This window comes from Carassius carassius, chromosome 48 (genome assembly GCF_963082965.1).
Source record: "Carassius carassius chromosome 48, fCarCar2.1, whole genome shotgun sequence".
Lineage (NCBI taxonomy): Eukaryota > Metazoa > Chordata > Actinopteri > Cypriniformes > Cyprinidae > Carassius > Carassius carassius.
Genome location: NC_081802.1, coordinates 15,774,015 through 15,793,643, shown reverse-complemented (window position 1 = coordinate 15,793,643; position 19,629 = coordinate 15,774,015). Strand labels below are relative to the sequence as shown.

At 38.3% G+C, this 19,629-nt stretch overlaps 1 protein-coding gene across 3 annotated transcripts; it reads left to right on the top strand.

Annotated features, from left to right (window-relative positions):
* Positions 1-1,189: 1,189 nt before the first annotated feature.
* On the top strand, positions 1,190-16,395 carry LOC132131149 (leucine-rich repeat protein SHOC-2-like). Of its 3 annotated transcripts, none has more exons than XM_059543137.1 (9): positions 1,190-1,338; positions 12,717-13,703; positions 14,065-14,202; positions 14,307-14,437; positions 14,536-14,724; positions 14,950-15,072; positions 15,153-15,290; positions 15,438-15,555; positions 15,645-16,395. In XM_059543137.1, the coding sequence occupies exons 2-9, from the start codon at positions 13,064-13,066 to the stop codon at positions 15,851-15,853; spliced, it is 1,686 nt and encodes a 561-aa protein (XP_059399120.1). In that variant the 5' UTR covers positions 1,190-1,338; positions 12,717-13,063; the 3' UTR covers positions 15,854-16,395. The 3 variants fall into 3 exon arrangements, with proteins under 3 accessions (XP_059399120.1, XP_059399118.1, XP_059399119.1); XM_059543135.1 differs by lacking the exon at positions 1,190-1,338 and adding an exon at positions 3,519-3,685; XM_059543136.1 differs by lacking the exon at positions 1,190-1,338 and adding an exon at positions 3,519-3,710.
* Positions 16,396-19,629: the final 3,234 nt, after the last annotated feature.

Genomic DNA, 19,629 nt, shown 5'->3' with positions numbered 1-19,629 from the left:
TACTATCAATTTTTATCAATTTAACACATCCTTGCTGAATAAAAGTATTGATTTTATTTAAATAAAAGAAAGAAAAAAATTCCGACCCCAAATTACTGACCAGTAGTGTATATTGTTATTACAAAATATTTATATTTTAAAAACATAGCTTTTTTTTTTTTTTTTTTTACTTTTTATTCATCAAAGTATCCTAAAAAAGTATCACATGTTCTGAAAAAATATTAAGCAGCAGAACTGTTTCCAACTTTGATAATGAATCATAGAATGATTTCTAAAGGATCATGTGATAATGATCCTAAAAATTCAGCTTTGCATCACAGAAATAAATGATAATTTAAAGTACAATACATTTAAAAACAATTATTTTAAATTGTAATAATATTTCACAATATTACATTTTTTTCTGTATTTTTGATCAAATAAATGCAGGCTTGATGAGCAGAAGAAACTTCTTTCAAAAACATTAAAAATAGTAATGTTTCCAAACTTTTGGTCTGTACTGTATATATATATATATATATATATATATATATATATATATATATATATATATATAAATTATTATCATGGTGGTGGTTTTTATGCTGATCATTTTACACTCGAAAACAAAAAGAGAATAATTAGAAATGTTATTTTACATAAAATACGCCTAGTTCTAGACATTTATTTATTTCTATTTTTATGTTATTTTATGTTACGATATAGTTATTATTTTCTTGTTGGTTTTAAACACATCTGGGTTATATTTAACTTCATATTTATTAGTATTATTGTTATTATATTGTTAGTTTTTAAGACGTATCGGTCAATTTGTGAAATCCAAAGAGACGAATGATTAGAAATGATCGCTGTTGTTAAGATATGGTTATTGTTATTATTTTATTGTTGGATTTGAACACGTCTGCGTTATATTTCACTCCACAATAATTATTTTAATTGTTGTCATTTTCATTATTATGGTTGTTATTTTATTGTTAGTTTTTAAGATGTATTGGGCCCTCCAAAATCATAACAGAATAATAATTGGAAATGTTATTTTACATGAATACAATTATAATAGTATTCTTGTGTGCAAGTGTGATTAAAGTACTGAATCTCATTGCTTGACGTGTTCAGCTACATCTGAATAAATGCACATTTACACCAGAAGATTAATTACACGCACATCAGTTAGTGCATGTTTCGATATTTCCAAACAGAAACCAATTAGAACTGCATAGGTCTCGAGACGCGTCTGTGACGCGTGCGTGTGACGCGCGCTGGCCTGGGAGGGAGCGCGAGCTGCAGCGCTGCTGGAGAGCAGGAGGACACGAGGATGGCGGAGTCACGCGTCCGAAGGTAAATTTCTTTAGCGGCTCTGAGTCGCAGCTTCCGCGGCGCGGGGTTGACGCTCGCCCCGATAAACGTCCGCGTATTTGAATGCACGCTGTTGTTCAGTCTCGGAATGGCCGCTGCTTTATGTGTGTTTATAGAACGGGTTGTCTTTTTTTTTCTTGCGGAGAGAGAGAGAGAGAGAGAGAGAGAGAGAGAGAGAGAGAGAGAGGTATGCGTGCGGAATGCGTCTGAGCCACCCGACAACAAACAAAAGAGTGATTTGTCCCAAAATGGTCACAGCGTCAGAGTCAACAGAGCTTGACTGACTGATTGTAAGTCTACAATTTAAATACTTACCGCACAAAAACATTTCTTTAAAACTAGAAACAAGTTATAGTACATGCACAAAGGACGGAAAAGAAAGAGACTAGGTCACAGAAAAAAAGATACATTAAAAATATAATAAATATATATTTATAGGTGTCAGTTCAATAGAGAGTAGAGCACAACTGCTGCTGCGCGCACGCACGCACGCTAGAGTTGTGCGATTCGTGAACGATTTGTTCTTTTGAATCGGATCTTTTCAGTGAATTGATTGAACCGGTTCAAGAAAATTAACCAGTCCGTTTGTTTACTAAAATCAAAAATCAAAATCAAATTTTTGACTTAATACCCACACTTTTTACTTTTTATTATTCCTTTATTTTTACAATTGAGCTAGTTTTGATTAGCTGTGCTGCTTTTGTTTCGCAGTCCTGGCCACCCTGAGAGCAGTATGACACTATAATGTCCAGTTATGACATTTTGATTAAAGTTTACAAGGATTACATAAATGCACAATGAATTGTTCATAGTAAGATCTATAATATGAATATGTTAAGCTTCGGTGTTGTGGAAAGTTACTTTCAAAAGTAATGCATTAAAATATTGTGTTACTTTATAAAAAAGTAACTAATTAGCCTATGTTATTTTACATTACTGTTTACGGAAAGTAATACGTTTCTTTTTCTCATCTGCCTAGCTTCATGTTTCTCTCTTCAGAAACAAGCAAACAAAAAAAGAACATAGATGTTATATTTATCTAAAGTAATTTTTGCTTAATAGTGGTTGATCATTGAAGGTCAGCAGTAAACAGACTGGTTAATAAAATGGAATTAAATATATAAAGGATATTTGCGTTATTTAACATGTTTGCGTCATGTCCGGAGTTTGCATTGGACTGTTTTTATTCAGTTTGACATGTTGACATTAAGTCTAAAAATATAATAAGTTAACCATCATGTTCTCTCAATATGCGGGCAGCTGTCAGTCAATACATGAGAAAACAAAGTACAAAGAAAACAAAGTTATTAAAAAAATATATTCATTACTAGTAGCTTGAAAAAAGTAATCAGATTACGTAATTCACATTACTTGTAATGTATTGGAGCCCCGCACATGGCATGCAGGAAAAAATAGTAGGCTAAATTGTGTGCATGATTTACTAATTCTTTCCCTCAATGTACTAAAACTTGCACAGGATTACTATTGCGTTCCCTCGATTTACTATTTAGTTCACTCGATTTATAAATTATGCACACAATTTACTAATTTGTTCCCTTGATTTGCTAAATCGTGCACACAATTTAGCAAATTGAGGGAACGCAATAGTAATCGTTTGCACATTTTAGTACATTGGGGGAACAAATTAGTAAATCGTGCGCACAATTTATAAACCGAGTGAACGCAATAGTAAATCGAGGGAACGCAAAAGTATTCGTTTGCACGTTTTAGAACATTGAGGGAACAAATTAATAAATCATGCACACAATTTATAAATCGAGGGAACGCAATAGTAAATCGAGGGAACGCAAAAGTATTCGTTTGCACGTTTTAGAACATTGAGGGAACAAATTAATAAATCGTGCACACAATTTATAAACTGAGTGAACGCAATAGTAAATCGAGGGAACGCAAAAGTAATCGTTTGCACGTTTTAGTACATTGAGGGAACTAATTAGTGAAACGTGCACACAATTTATTTATTTTTTCTTGCATGTCATGTGCGGGGCTCCGTAGTAATGCGTTCCCCAAACAATATTAGGTTTTAATTTTTACGCTGACTAGCTGTTGGCTGAATCTGGCTCTTTGAACCGATTCTTCTAAACGAACCGTTCGAACGAACCGATTCGCGGAAAGCGAGCCGGACGTTCCATCCCTGACGCACGCGCACGCCGCGGCTCGAGCTCTTCCCGCTTTGAGCTCGAGGACTGTTCGGTGGATGACAGTTTGTTTTCACAGGGCCCTGTCTGAAAACAAGAACGAGCGCTTGCACCTTCAGCCACGGGAACCGAGTCTGTTTTCGTCAAGATGAGACCGCTTATTCTCAAATGTACGCGTTTGGTGAGAAGCGTGAGGTGACACTTGTGTTTTGTACAGTTTGTGTGTGTGTGTGTGTGAGCTCGCTAATGCTAATTCTGTTAGCCGAAGCTGAAGGGTGGCTAATGCTAGCATAGAGATTTCCGTAGCCAGCTTTCTATCTGTCCGTTTGTGCCGTCAGAAATCACGACACAGACTGTTTTCGTTGTTGTTTCCTTTAGTCAGCAGTATCGTGTTAGTCGTTAACAGTGACAGTTGTGTGGGTGTATATGTGGTTTAATAACACGGAATAGTTAGCTAGCTAGCTAGCCAGCCGTATCAAAACAGACGCCCATCAAACATCAGACAATACAGATTTTTATTGCTTACCACATTTAAACGTTTTATTACACTTGTAAATGCGCTTCAGGTTAATAATATGGTTTGTTTGTAAACGAAATTATGCATTTGATGCTTTCGCTGACCCGTTTGCTAAAATCTCTTTATGCTTGTGTTTGTGTAGAAGTGCATCTGTGGGCTTCTAGGCCTTGTTTTAAAGGCAACATCATATAGTAGAGCCGAGCAATTGAAATGGTCATATTTAGTAAAATCATAACCCTTCAGGTGTTAAAATAGACTATAAATAACATCCCAAGCTGATGATCAATGTTATAGGCTTGTTTTGTCTTTTGTGTGATCACAGTATGGTGCTTTTGTGATTGAACTGTTCTGAGTGCATTTAACAGTTCTTTTAGTACTCTTTTATAAATAAATATTTTGGAGAAAATGTTTACAGTCTTCACAGTCGGCTGTCAAATGATGAGATGATTATGGGACAGGTTTGTAACAATGTCATAACTGGGCTTTCTGAAGAATATGGCAGATTTTTTTCTGGTGATGTATGTAGGACTTGTCCTGTCATTTAGTCTGTTTTAACTCTGCCCCCTTCTAGCTCACATTCATCAGCCCTCACATTTTGAGTGCCACGCCCACATCTCGGCACCCAACCAACAAACAATACATTAAAAAAAAGTCCCGCCTTACATCTTTCTATTTCAGTAATTCGTTACATGTAGGTGTGTCACAGACATAGTAATAGAAAATGCTCTCTTTTACATTTAGACACATTCGTATGAATTTGTGCGCTTTCTTAAGATCTGCTTATGCCCCACTCAAGATTAGGTTTAGGTTTGCAAACATTTTTGAACTAATCAAATAGTTTATTTTTATGCAAAATTGACTAGTAAAACATTTTTTTTCTCTTGAGATCAGTTTTTTTAACCCTTTTTCACAATGTATGGCATAGCAGTGTTTCCCACAGACTTGCAGTCTATTTGTGGCGGCATATATGCAGATTCATTCTCTGCCAGCAGGAGGAGCTTGTAGAGCAGGAGAAATCGAGGCTTCCCCGGTAATGTTGTACACAAAGCTGCGCTTCGCTCACAAACACCGTTTTATCAGGCATTTAATGCAAGATGAAATGAAAATGACATTAAATTTTCTCAAGACAGTCGGTTTCCTTCTGAAATGCAGTGATATAAAACACCCCGCTGGTTTTTGAAGAAATAATAAACCAAATAATATGTACTTGTCCACCCTCTACATTACGACGAAATCTTCCTTCTGGCTATTAAATGATGTATAATATTAGCCGATGGCTAATAAATTCTCAGGTTTTACTAGCCATTGTGTGAGTTGGAGGCTAAGTATAAGTTTAGAACAGATATATTTTCACTCGCAAACACTCAGCTGACTCTCCGTAAGGCGATCCGTGCTTTTTTTCAGTTCATCTCAATGGATGCGCAGCGCAACTGTATTTAATGTACCGTAAACTCTAGTGTGAAAGTGCACAAATTGCCGTCGCTTTCTCTCACACACACACAGAGAAAGAGAGAGAGAGAAGTGACGTGCTACAATTAAACCATATTCTCTGTTGTATTTTCCTGTCAAAAAAACAGCGTTCCTATTGAAATCTTCAGCTTTTAAGAACAGCCGGGTTTTCCGGTAGTGGGTGGAGTTAATGTGCAAACAGCAATCTCATTGGCTGGCGCTCACCTATTATCATTTTTGTTTTGATTTCAGAAAATCAGTTCGAGTGAATTTATATTCATGAATCCAGCAGCTCATTAACCCTTAGTAATTTTACATATATTTCTTAAGTATATACATTTATTGGTAACACTTTAGAATATTGGTCCATTATTTAATGTTAGTTAACTACTTTAGTTAACATGATCTAAGCAAGAACGATCCTTCTACATTCATTAATCACAGTTTGTTAATTTCAACATTTACTAATGCATTATTCAAATTGCTTGTTAACATTAGTTAATGCACTGTGAATAAGCATGAACTAACAATGAATAACTGTGTTTTCATTAACATTAACAAAGATGAATAAATACGGTAATAAATCTATTGTTCATTGTTTGTTCATGTTAATTAATGAATTAACTAACATTAACTAATGGACTTATTCTAAAGTGTTACCCATTTATTTGTGTGTATTTATACATGAAAATATACACAGCTGTAGTTATATTTTTAATTAACCAGTTGAAATCTTAAAAAATATCAGCTAAAACTGTCATATCAAGAAAAGGAAAAAAAAGAACAATGTGATAAATAAAGCAGATAAATGAAAGACTAGGAAGTAAGCATGGCCATTTCACATGTAAACCTAGTGTGAGGAGTTTTACACACTTTCTCTTTGCATTTGTCTATGTGCATTTTTAGGTCAGAGGAATGTGTTTGGCTATAGGATTAAATTTTGATGCTTTTTTTCAGGATCTTGCACCACATGTGGAACAAAATTAGATTTTTTGACACATGTTTGTATGCTTATTACTGATTTTCAATTGATACAAACTCTTGATAAGCTTAAAGTCCCACAATTAGTGTCACTTCTGAGCACTTGTGCCCATCCACGTTATAAAGGGACGAGATGGCTACATATTGTCATAGCCCATGTTTCAAAAGCAGTAAAGTGATTTTTTTTGAGTGTGTGTTTAGTTGGATGGGGTTCTGTGTGTTTATTGATCTGCAAATGTTTGTTTAGTTTTACTCTTCCCTCATGACAGGCTTGTTCTGTGAAACCAGTGGCTCACCCAGAAGTGGTATCAAGTGGGATTTCGGCGAAATATCACAGCTTTGGGATTTGTAGGGAGCTTATCTGAAGTCGTGTGGGCTTACCTGCATCTAATTTAAAAGAGTCACGCTATACGAGTGTCAGCATCTAGAGTTGACAGTGGAAACATACAGATCCTAAAATGATTCAAAGGCATTGAAGTGGCTGACAAAGCGACCTGTTTATAATGCAAACAAAGCGGTTTTTGACTGCGTACGAAGACAGGTCGACAGAAACTGCTGCAGATCACTTGTGCACTCTGCTCATCTCAAGATTTAACCAAGATTAGTTTGTGGAAGGTCATGAAACTGAAAGTTATTTTTTCTAATGACGCTTTTCAATTGCATTTTGCGGCTTGGTTTGCGTCTCCACTCTGATTAAGTACTAGGGTTGGGTATTGATTGTTTTTTTTATGATACCGGTGCCATATCGATACTTTTAAAACGGTACCGTGCCTGAACCGATACTTTAAAAAAAAAAAGAGCCACAAACCAATGGAGATTAAAGAACATTAAAAAGATTTAAAGGCCGTGTTGCAAGGTTAATTTTTTAACGAATTTGTGCAATTTGCTTGTTGGTAATAAACATTTCAATCGTTATCTATTGTATTTTATGTTGTTGGGTATCACAAAACGGAATATAATACGAAAAAGTAGGTACTATCTTACGGCGGTCTCCTTTCCCCCACAATGCATTGCATCGCGTCACGTTGGGGAGAGAATTTACCAAAGCCCGCCTTGAGAGCATTGAGAGTGACTAGAGAGAGACGAGTAGTAGACGAGAGTATTCAGATAGCGCAGATTATAGATAAATAAATAAATACATAGATATATATAGATAGATAGACTACATATATATCTAGATAGATAAATCACCTCTTCCTCATCCCAGTCCCACGCGTGCTTCAGTATATGTGTAATAAATGTAACCGCGCGTCTGTGCCTTTCATGAGTCACGCAGGGGTCAGGTCAGTAGGCAAATTAAAACTAAAGAAAAACATTATGTAACTTAAGCTTTGAAAAGACAGACAACGAACAAAAAAAATTATTTACAAGAGCTGCGTCACAATGAAGAGCATATCTTATTGCATGTTCGCTATTCCCAATTCAGAAGACCGCACATACAGCCTGTGTCTCTCAATGTACTGCACCGCAAATCTCCACGAGCGCATCTGGCAGTATGAATGAGACTTGACGCACGCGCGCAACCTGCATTACTCGCGTCTGGCCCCGCATTTAAAACAAATGTAAATTCAGTCTAACTGCTTGCTAATTTCACTTGAATGAAATGAAACATTCAGCGCATTTTCCACTTGTTCTTAAAAATCCCAAATACAGTGTAACATGTAATACTTTAATAATTGACTAAAGAAATACAGTTCTTTATATAAAAAATAAATGAATGTAATAAATGAAATTCAGTAACTAAGTTAATTCTATAAAATTAGTTATACCATTATAATTTTGTCTGCAGAAAAAATGTAATAAAATAAATATAAACGCCAATTGTAAATTCAAAGGATTTCAGGGATATAATGGGAATTGTACTGGATAGAACAACAGTAATTCCTATTTGAATTATGGCAAAAACAAAAAAGGAATTTTGTAATGGTTTCATGGAAACTGTAAGAATTTCTGTTTTTTTTTGTTAGTTTTTTTGTTTTTCAGAGGGTTAATGATACTCCTACTGTGCTGCACATTATTGACAATATTGAGCTGAAGCTTGACTTGGCAAATTTAAAATCGCTAATCAAATCACAATCGCAATATCTGTCAAAAAAATCGCAATTAGATATTTTCCCCATATCGCACAGCCCTAATTTTCGCTGGCTGTGCTGATTTAATCTAGCAAGTCTAGTGTGTCGTGTCACAAGTTCAATGATGCAGGAAGTGGCAATTCTCTCCAGCAATCAGTGACCAAAAAACAAGCTGTGCCATACCATGTAGTGGAAAAGTGCCTAAAGCTTCAGGTAACCTCAGTTACACGTTCAGTGGTAGTGGAGGTCATGTAATGTTTGACAAATTGCTTAGTTGTAAAGGAATAATTCACCCCAAAATAAAAATTTGCTAAAAATTTACCTCAGGCCATCAAAGATGTAGATAAGTTTGGGTTTTCATCAGAACCGATTCCGAGAAATGTAGCATTTTATCACTTGCTCATCAATGGGTGCTGTGCAGTGAATGGGTGCCGTCAGAATGATAGTCCAAACAATTGATAAAAACATCCACAAGTAATCCACACCACTCCATTCCATCAGTTAACACAGAGGTTTTCAACCTGTGGGTCGCCGTGGTATTGCAGGTGGGCCGCCAATTACTTTTAAATTAAATAATAATATTGTTAATATATGTAAAAATGTCTAAGTCATAACATAACATAATTTCATATATATATAATTAAATAACAAAAAATAAATACTAAACTGTTACTATGCTTCCACTATTTGAGGATGCTGATTGGTTTAAGAATAAACCACCAATTTATCTTCGATATTTTTGCTGCATATGGTACAGAATAACAAATTCAAACATGCATAAATGGCTTTCAGCATGTCCCTCCTGACTGCTTGCTCCACTGACTGTCTACCCGCTGCCAAGCTCTGCCTGGATCTTTTCCCGTTTTGCTGAGCGGTGCCAGCCTGCGTTATTTTCTGTTAATTTCCAGTCCATTCTAGGGTTGTGTGATTAATCGAAATCACCATAAAATAACGATTTGTGTGCGATTTCTAAATCGCTTTATAGCACCATTTTCCACGGCCCTGACCTCCCGCAGTATACTATCTGATCCAATCAGAATGCAACGCGCCTAGCGCGAGAACAGAACAGACTGGGCATATACCTTACTCCAGGTTCACACACTGTCTGTGATGCACCTTTTCCGAGCCCATGTTAATGGATCAGAGCGTTCACACTGCACGCGGTAAAAGACTAGAAATAAAAACATGCAAAAATAATTTATATCTAGCACATGAGCATAGAGAGAGTTGTGAGTGCACAGGACGCAGTTTGAGTGAGAGGAGACACGTTTTAAGTGCTTGCACTCTCTCCACGTGAGAGCAGCGTGTATCTGAGCAAGCACGTCTGGTTTTATGACAGAGCAAAGGAAATCTGCGTGCAAACAGAGAGATTCGCGCTCATGCATTATTTTAATGTGCTTTCGTGTTACAATATCTTGTTGCTGCTTCTGCACCGCTCACACATACTGTATACACACTGCAAATGGAGTATGTGTGAACAAATCTATTTCAACACCTGAGGCACCGCTACAATTAATGAGCTCTATGAACAATGCATGGCAAAAAAGAAACAAAAAGTCCCTGTACACGGGATTTATTTATTTATATTTTTTGCCATAAATCTATAAATTTTGTTACACCTTTACTATAGTGATTATTTTGACTTATGTCTGTTCTAGAGACGTTACAACTTTTTGATGAAGCTCTAATTGGTTTTCTTTTGGAAATATGTTTCAAATTCATCCTGAATGCATTTAGCATATATGTGTGTGCCAAAACAGTTAACAATCTAGCTTCTGAGTGCTAAATTATTAACTTAATAATAGTGGGGTCAGTTAATTTTTATATTCATAACGTAGCCTATATTAAAATAAATAAATAAATAAATAAAATAACAGGAGAGTTTCAAAGTGGCTTAGGCTATTGTGTGCAAACTTTTTTTCCTACCACACGCCAAACTAATAACATTGTCAGCATTAAAAGGTATAGGCTACTTGCTACTTTCTGCTGTGCAAATTTTGTTTGTCATGAAAATAACATTTCTTACAGATTTCTGCTTATTCAAAATCACATTGAAGTAGCAAGTTAGAACCACGACGCTCCGACTTGACGGTGAATGCGACGCTCAGAAAAAGCACAGGTCAGAGCAGCTCACGAATGAAACATTTAAAAGCACATGTAAATGAGAGAGTAACTCTAGCGCTGAGAAGCCAGAACTGCAGCTGATAGAATGAAAAAATATTTATTTTATATATAAATATATTTATAAAAAAATGTCAGCCTCTAGTGTGGATTACTGGTGGATTATTGTGATGTTTTTATCAGCTGTTTGGACTCATTCTGACGGCACCCATATACTGCAGAGGATCCACTGGTGAACAAGGGATCTAATGCTACATTTCTCCGAATTTGTTCCCATGAAGAAAATTGTGTATATCTTGGATGGTCTGGGGGTACATTTAAAGGAATTTGTATTTTTTTGTATGTGAACAGTTCCATTAATGTGAGTTTGGTGCACGTGCCATCTGTCAGTATCTTAACATGCGAGTCTTCATGTGCACTTTGAGCATTGCTTTATTATCATTAAACTGATCTGGGTTTGGACTGGGCACACGCACGCCGAGCACTTCAGCCACACACACACACACACACACACTTTTGAATTTCACAATACAGGACAGTGGAACAAGTGCTTATGTAAAGACAGCATCTCACAGAGTACTGAGGCGTAACGGATTTGGGCTGGTTGTGGGTTTATATTGGATTACTGGGTGTTGAATGTCATTTGTGATTTAATGAACATTTTGAAGCATCTCACAGGAAAAGGTGTAACGTTTGTGTTCCTGTGATTGATGGAAAGCCAATGCAAAACTGCTTTTGTCTTTTTATGAGCAAATAAACAGTTGTGCGGAGCTCTTCAAACTGGTTTCTCAGGGATGCAAAAAAGGTCTGTGAAAAATTTTACAGAAAAATGTATTTTAGAAAATTTATTTTTGGGCTGTCATTGTAAATGTCCACTTAAATAAATAAATATATTCAGCAAATTTGATATTACCATTTAACCAATAAGAAGTCATTAAACTAAATTATTTGATTGATTCATTATAAAGCAAGTGTCTCAGGTACACTGTTAAGTAAGACTGCAATTAATGATTATTTTGACAATTGATTTATCTAGTTATTATTATTATTATTTATTAGATTAGTTTCCCAGTGGATCTATGAATTATTTTCTGATTAACTGGATGCTGTTTTTCAGCCGGAGCTGCCTTTATTGGGAATGAATGAAAACAATATGATGCATAATTCATCATATCGACATATTTTCCAGAGAATATTTAAATAGTACACCTAAAAATAAAAATCAAGCCATTTGTACTAAACCTGATGTTGTTCTAATGACCGTCTTTCTTTTTAGATCACAAAACAAATCAAAATGTCCTGCATATAATGGCAGTAAAGAGCAAAAGAGTCTTTTTTGGCTACATGTATACTCAAAATGGTGCACTTGTGTGCTTTTCCTGGGCAAGCTGGGGTGAACTTGGGCTCATGAACAGACTGACCCAATGACCAAAGTCAGGATTTTCTGGTTTTAATATTGTTTTTCATTTACGTTTTGGTTTGTTTTCCAGCAAAACCACATGCCTTCAGAACACTTGGAGAATACTGTGAAAGAATACTGACTTTTCATTTTTGGGTGGACTATCACTTAAACACTTTACTTTAGTATGATGACAATCTTAAACCCAGCTGTATTATTTTGGAATCAGACGGGTCCAGTTATGTTTTTGATTAAGAAAGAAAGAAACGGCTTGGCTTGTTCCACATCCTCACATTGGCTCTAATGCAAACCTTTCCTAGTGTAAAACCAGCCCATGTCGTTTTTCTGCCAGGGTGCTTAATAAGTTCCCGCAAATCCTCCAGTAAAGGATCATCTGATGCATCGCCGAAAAAGATTTGAGATTTAATTGCACTTAATTGCCCAAATGGATGACCATAGACGGCCTGAAGCCGCTTCTTCCTGAAAGCACTTGTGGTACAAGCATACAGGAAGGAACTGAATGTTTATTAGTTCGTGGCTCACACGTTTGAGTCAGAGGAAAGCTCATACCTTTCTCACATCTGAAACTGAACGCACCTTTTGTCTGCAAGTCATTTCCAGCATTATACGTCTTAACTGTAACCGTTTGCTTTGTTTAACAGCCACAGGATGTGAATCCCGACGACCTGTCTGTGTACAACAGCTGTAGCCGAGCCGAGGGAAAGAGTGCAGTTCAAACAGGCATGAGGCTGTTGGCCTCCTCGCCACACCGACTACAACAAACACACGTTGTCCCGATGGAGTTTTAACCCCTGCTGGAGTACACACTGCTTGGTCCACCGAGGCTGGTGAAGAAACACGGGTATGTATGAGCACACGCAGATATAACCGCCCCTCCCTTTGGTTCGACGCCAGAACTACCCTCGAATAACGAACAAAACACAAGAGCGATAGAAAGAGAGTGAGAGACTGAGGGTCCCATGTGCCATTGGGCAGCGGGGCTTTCGCCATGAGCAGTACTCTGGGCAAAGATAAAGACTCTAAGGAGAGAGAACCCAAAGCTGAAGGGAAATCCAAAACCAAAGGGAAAGATGCCAAAGACGGGAAGAAAGACACGAGCGGCGCTTCGCCCGCGGTGGCCTTCACTTTGGACAGCACGATAAAGCGACCCAACCCACCGCCCAGCACGCGCAAAAAAGCCAGCAATGCAGAGGTCAGCAAGGAACTGAACAAGTGCCGAGAGGAGAACTCGATGCGCCTGGATCTGTCCAAGAGATCCATCCATCTGTTGCCCTCCTCCATCAAGGAGCTGACCCAGCTGACCGAGCTCTACCTGTACAGCAACAAGCTGCAAAGCCTGCCGGCCGAGGTGGGATGCCTGTCGGGGCTGATGACGCTGGCGCTCAGCGAGAACTCTCTCACCAGCCTGCCTGACTCGCTGGACAACCTGAAGAAGCTGCGTATGCTCGACCTGCGGCACAACAAGCTGCGGGAGATCCCAGCTGTGGTCTACCGCGTCACCTCCCTCACCACGCTCTACCTGCGCTTCAATCGGATCACCACCGTGGAGAAGGACATCAAGAATCTGTCCAAACTCACCATGCTCAGCATCCGAGAGAACAAGATCAAACATCTGCCTGCAGAGATCGGTGAGTGAGCTGCTGACTAGTAACTTTTCATTTGAACTCTTCAAAGTACATTTCCCTTATCTTTACATTTGGCATCATCTAGCAGTCACTTCAAGTTAAACTGACCCATTTTGAACATATTTTAATAACAGTTTAATGCCATTAAAATTTCAGAATGATTAGCAAATCTCAAAATCAATATCTGCATCATATCAGTTTCCTGCTTCCCATATATGGGCTGCTCTGGGTTTTTACAAAATGATTGACAGGCAGAAGGACCCACAGTCTTCTTCATTACATCATTACACACAGTCTCTTGTATCATATTTGTGTATGACAGTACAGTGTTCATTTGCGGGGATTCTGCCGGCTTGTGTTCTAGGTGAGCTGTGTAACTTGATCACGCTGGATGTAGCCCACAACCAGCTGGAGCACCTTCCTAAAGAGATCGGGAGTTGCACTCAGATCACCAACCTTGACCTGCAGCACAACGAGCTTCTCGACCTACCGGAGACTATAGGTGAGAATCGAATCTTTATTGCTAAACGGCTCTGCTTTTGTAAATTAGATTAAATCAACAGTTTACAAATTTGAATCATAAACTGTGATGATTCGCTGCTTTAGGTAACCTGTCGAGTATAAACCGTCTGGGTCTGCGGTACAACCGTCTGTCAGCGATCCCTCGATCTTTATCGAAGTGCCGAGAGCTGGAGGAGCTCAACCTTGAAAACAACAACATCTCAGTGTTACCAGAGGTGAGGCTTAGTTCAGCTCAGTACAGCTTTTAAAAATCAGTGGTTTAAATTGTCCCCTTTTATAAATATTACGTTGGTCCCTGTCCGTTCCTCCTCAGGGTCTTCTCTCCAGTTTGGTGAACCTGACGAGTCTGACGCTGGCACGAAACTGTTTCCAGTCTTACCCAGTGGGCGGACCGTCCCAGTTCTCCACCATCTACTCACTCAACATGGAGCACAACCGTATCAACAAGATCCCTTTCGGCATCTTCTCTCGAGCCAAAGTGCTCAGCAAACTCAATATGAAGGTGAGAGCGCATCCACTCGTTCACTGCTGAAGGTAACAAACTCGCCCTGACGGAGACACATAACTAGAGACCAGAATTTGGAAGAGGGTTGTTAGTGAGTCTTTTTTTTTTTTTTTTGACCTGGACCAATAATCAGCCACCCTAGCATTGCTGTTGCTAGTTTTGCATGCCCAAGCAAAAAATTATAATACCAATCTGTAAATTTTTTTAAAACTATGTTTACAGGACAACCAGTTAACGTCTCTTCCGCTGGATTTTGGGACATGGACCAGTATGGTAGAGCTAAACCTGGCAACAAACCAGCTTACCAAGATTCCAGAGGACATCTGTGGACTGGTGTCCTTAGAGGTGACCCTCTTCTGTATTTTAACATCACTCACATTCTTGCCGTTGTGTTTTAGCTCATGATTTTCCTTTGGTACCTTCAGGTCCTCATATTGTCCAACAATCTCCTGAAGAAGTTGCCTCATGGGATAGGAAACTTACGGAAACTGCGCGAGCTTGACTTTGAGGAGAACAAACTGGAGTCGCTCCCAAACGAGATCGCCTACCTTAAGGATCTGCAGGTAGGCAGGTTTTTTAAGCCAGTGCAGTTGGAGCTTGTTTGTTAGTATGTTGCTAAGCTAACAAAACGATAGACTCACTCATAAACAAATTGTATAGATGCTGTTATAGTGGTTGGTGTGAAACCCATTTCCACCATTCATTTGCAGAAACTTGTGTTGACCAATAATCAGCTGAACACTTTGCCGAGAGGAATCGGTCACCTGACCAACCTGACATACCTGGGCTTGGGAGAGAACCTGCTGCAGCACCTACCTGAGGAGATCGGTACGAGCTCACCGCTGTCCTCAAACGCTCACATACACAGCTCGCTTACACCCTCTCTCTCTCTCTCTCTCTCTCTCTCCAACCCTCAGGTACACTGGAGAACCTGGAGGACCTGTACCTGAACGACAACCCTAACCTGCACAGTCTGCCGTTCGAGCTGGCGCTTTGCAGTAAGCTGTCCATCATGAGCATCGAGAACTGCCCCCTCAGCCACCTCCCGCCGCAGATCGTCGCCGGAGGCCCGTCCTTCATCATCCAGTTCCTCAAGATGCAGGGTCCCTACCGCGCCATGGTCTGAGACGGCTCACACACGACGTTACCTTCGTCGCCATTATATCTAGGACAAGAAACTGCGTAACTGGCTTCCTATCGGTGGAAGAGTCAAAGCCAGTTAGGTCTCCTTAGAAAACAATGTCTAGACTTCACTTGCCAAAATCAGTGTACATTAGTGATTCTGAAGAGGCGCTCTTAAAAAAAAAAAAGTTTGTCATTTTGCCAATTTATTGAAAGTCATTACAGGGGTTTCGACGCCAGGAAACAGTTGTATGCAAAAACAGAACATTTCATTTTTGCTGCTCCCGCCATACTGTATGTGAGAGGTTTTATGTTTTTTTTGTCATCCCACAACCAAAAGATTTGTATTGTACAGAGCACCTGTTTTGGAAGCAGTGAACAAATTTTAGTTCTTCTTTTTTTGTATTACTATTAATTAATTGTTATTATTCTAGAATCGTGCCTATTCAGTGCAGTTGGGTGGTTTGTGTCTGAACATTATTATCCGAGACGTTTTTAATGCAACAAGGATGAATTTACAAAAGTATAATTTATTCCGTAATTCATGTTGTCGATTATTTTGTCACGCCCTTTTTGGAAATATTCATTCCTCTTCGCTGTCAGGACGTGTTGCTGCGTGTGACGTTTTGAAATGATGAATCCACAATCCTTTTTTTTCTCTGAAATAGTGAAGTAACAGATGAATCGCAGATGTTTTTTGATAGCAGTCGGTCTAGCGTGTGCGTCTCTGTTCTGGGCGTGGGGTTTGTGATTGTTCACTTGTCTGCCACGTCCACAGGTTTGCGCTCTGCTTGTGTCCGGTCGGTGAGAGCAGCATCTATGAATCAGGTGCTGAACAGTGCTAGCAGTTAAAGGCCCGCATTTACTGTGAGGAATGCCAAGCGCCCATTCAACATCACTTCTGTCCTTTTCTTAAATTCCACATTTGAAGGATCTGGTCAGTGTCATCGGACCGGTTGAAACCATTCCCTGTGATTTTCTGCTCTTTTAAATTCACAGAATATTAAACAGTGGTCACCGGGGGGTTTCGAACCATTTGTCCCACATACCGCTCTTCTTATGCTGCTGCTTTTAATGCACTTTCTATTGATATTCGGCATCCCCCTCAAGTAAAAGGGTCGTGGTATTTCATGTTACCGATTAAACATATGGAAGGGGGCATTTATTATTATTATTTCTGAAGTGTTTTATTTGAGTTCTCGATCATGTATATTTTAAAACAGTGAATGAAAATGTTTGCCTCAGCAAATTCCAACTATAACATTCTCTTAAGAACTTTTTTTTTCTCAAGGCTTTGATGCCTTTTCTCTTTATTAAATGTTTTTGGTTTAAACAGATTCTGACTAGTTTGTGTTTCTATATATTTAAAACTTCATATCAGTTTCAAATGGTGCAGATCATCAAAGTATTGCGATTGAAAACCCAAATGTGGCCATTTTACATATTTGCAAACTTTTATTCCGCCTTTACAACGTTGTTTTGTTCTAGATGGAAGTTCTTTTGGTTTAGTATTATATATCAAGTGACTGTAAATTCCACCTCTACTTTAGTCGATCAAGCCAAATGTATTTTGTGTTGTGTCCACATTTTCTCTTTTTTCTTTGTTGGTTTACATTTCCTCTTCCTCGCTCTTTCCTTTGATTCGTAAGGACATTGTGCACATCGGCAGCAGTGGAAAGGCTTCGGAGAGGCACTTCGCGTTCGTGGGGCCATGACAAGGACACAAATCGCTGCTTTTTTAAATCAAACCAGCAGAACCTGTTGCTGCTTATGGACCTCCTAGAAACGTAATGCTGTAAAAGAACGGCCCGCGTTATGGACTGGCTTCTCGGGCCGGTTTCTACCAGCACAGACGTTCTGCGACAGACGAAATCCCTCTGGACCTGCTCGGTGCATATCTTGCACCTGATGCAGATGCTGAATAAAAACACAAAAAAAACGACAAAAACACAAACATTGTAAAAAGGGCTTTCTCTGTTCATGCTTAACTATACACCAGAGGCATTGCATTCCTGGTTTTGTATAAAAGCTTTCTTTTGTGTGAGTGCGTATGAGTGTGTGTGTGTGAGGGAATAGTTAGATGTTAACAAAATGGAATTATTATGTGACAATAAATGCCTTTGAGTACTTCAAGTGAGACGTGTATTAGGGACGTGGCCTTGTGACGTTTCCCATTTAAGTTTAATTTTGTCCCCGCCTCAGCATTTATATGCCATTTATGCAGGGAAGTTGGGCTGGATTTAATGTAGGTTAACAGTATGATCGGATGGGAATGCATCACAAATCAGGAATGTAGTCAAAAAGACAATAAACACATAATAATTGTACTTTTAATGGTGAATACTGACAGCGCGGTTATAATCAGCCGAGGTGGCAATTTTAATTTTGATCTTGTATTTTTCTGGTGAATCCTTATGATTGGAGTTTTTTTTATATATATTGTCTGTGCATTTAGGTCATATAAATTGTATAATGAAGGTCATTTTCCATGGTTTTGTTTTTTATTTTTTTTTGTTTTAAACATAAGAATATTATGTTTTTCTGCATTTTCTTTCTTGCCTTGCTATGTATAGGAAACAAGAATGTTTATTTTCGTTCATTTTTTTTCAGAATTGTCTGGTTGGTTGGACAGGGATGTAAAAAAAAAAAAAGTACACAAGATAAAAATGTTGCTCTTTCTTAACTGCAAAATGTTTTTTTTTTTTTCTCTCTCTGACAGTTCATAGGGTATCAAGTGTTGTGCGGACATGTCTAACATACTTTTCTCTAGAAAAACAGCCTTAAAGGTGACTCTAGGTTTCTTTGTTACTGACTCAGCGCGAGCGAGTAACAGGACACTCTTCCATCAGATCAAGTCCTCTCTCACCCCTCATACAGTTTTAAATGATCAGTACAGATCAATAATCGATCTGATCAACAATCCACTCAAACCGTTTCTGTCAGAGACTATCTATCTTAGTAAAAATGTTTAAACACATGACTGGAATAGCTGAAGATCATGAAAATATTTTCCTCTACATGTTTGGATTTTGGTTGATATAAACTTTTAGTACACAATTTAAAGTGCCACTATTATGGATTTTTGAAAATTACAGTCTTTCATGCAGTGTGTGATGCAAAGCTCTAAGTGAATGAAAACATCTGCAGTTTTAAATCTGAAAGGGCACCGTGTATAAAGTTATTGTCTTTCAAAAGAAAGAGTCGACTCTGAATCATTGAAACGAGTCGTTTTTAAAACGATTCCCAAGCTTAATGTTGACGTCAACATGAAATATTAGCATATTGCCCACCCACTTGGTTTGAATGAAACTGCAAAGTCATCCTTTGACACTAGGTGTCGCTTTTGGATCGTAAAAATAGCTGTTTCCTTGGTAACATTGTAAACAAAGCAGCACTGCACTCACAAACACTGCTTTATCGGGCATCACAGATGAGATGAAATGAAAATGAGTCACCGCAGATTAGCCTCACGCAAAGAAGGGGTTTGGGAAAATATAATAGTTAAACGAATCGTTTGGGAGACGTTGAGCAAGTAAAGAAAAGAATAACTACATATTTTTAAAAATGGAAAGTGTTTTTTGACCTTATATGCATGTCAACCTGTTGTTAGGGGCTCCCAAAACCAAAATATGAACCTTTCATTACCCATAGGGGCACTTTAAATTTAAATGTAAATATTCTTAACTGATGAGTTTAAAATGATATTGAAGGAAAACATCCCAAAAATGACCAGCATATATGTGAACTCCAATACTGCTTAAAATGCATCCCATGATGAGC

Bases quoted from the DNA above. Each gene is read 5' to 3' on its own strand.
- LOC132131149 (XM_059543137.1), top strand. From the start codon at position 13,064: ATGAGCAGTACTCTGGGCAAAGATAAAGACTCTAAGGAGAGAGAACCC. The intron at 15,073-15,152 runs GTGACCCTCTTC...TGGTACCTTCAG, and splicing joins GTGGACTGGTGTCCTTAGAG to GTCCTCATATTGTCCAACAA. The intron at 15,291-15,437 runs GTAGGCAGGTTT...ATTCATTTGCAG, and splicing joins CCTACCTTAAGGATCTGCAG to AAACTTGTGTTGACCAATAA.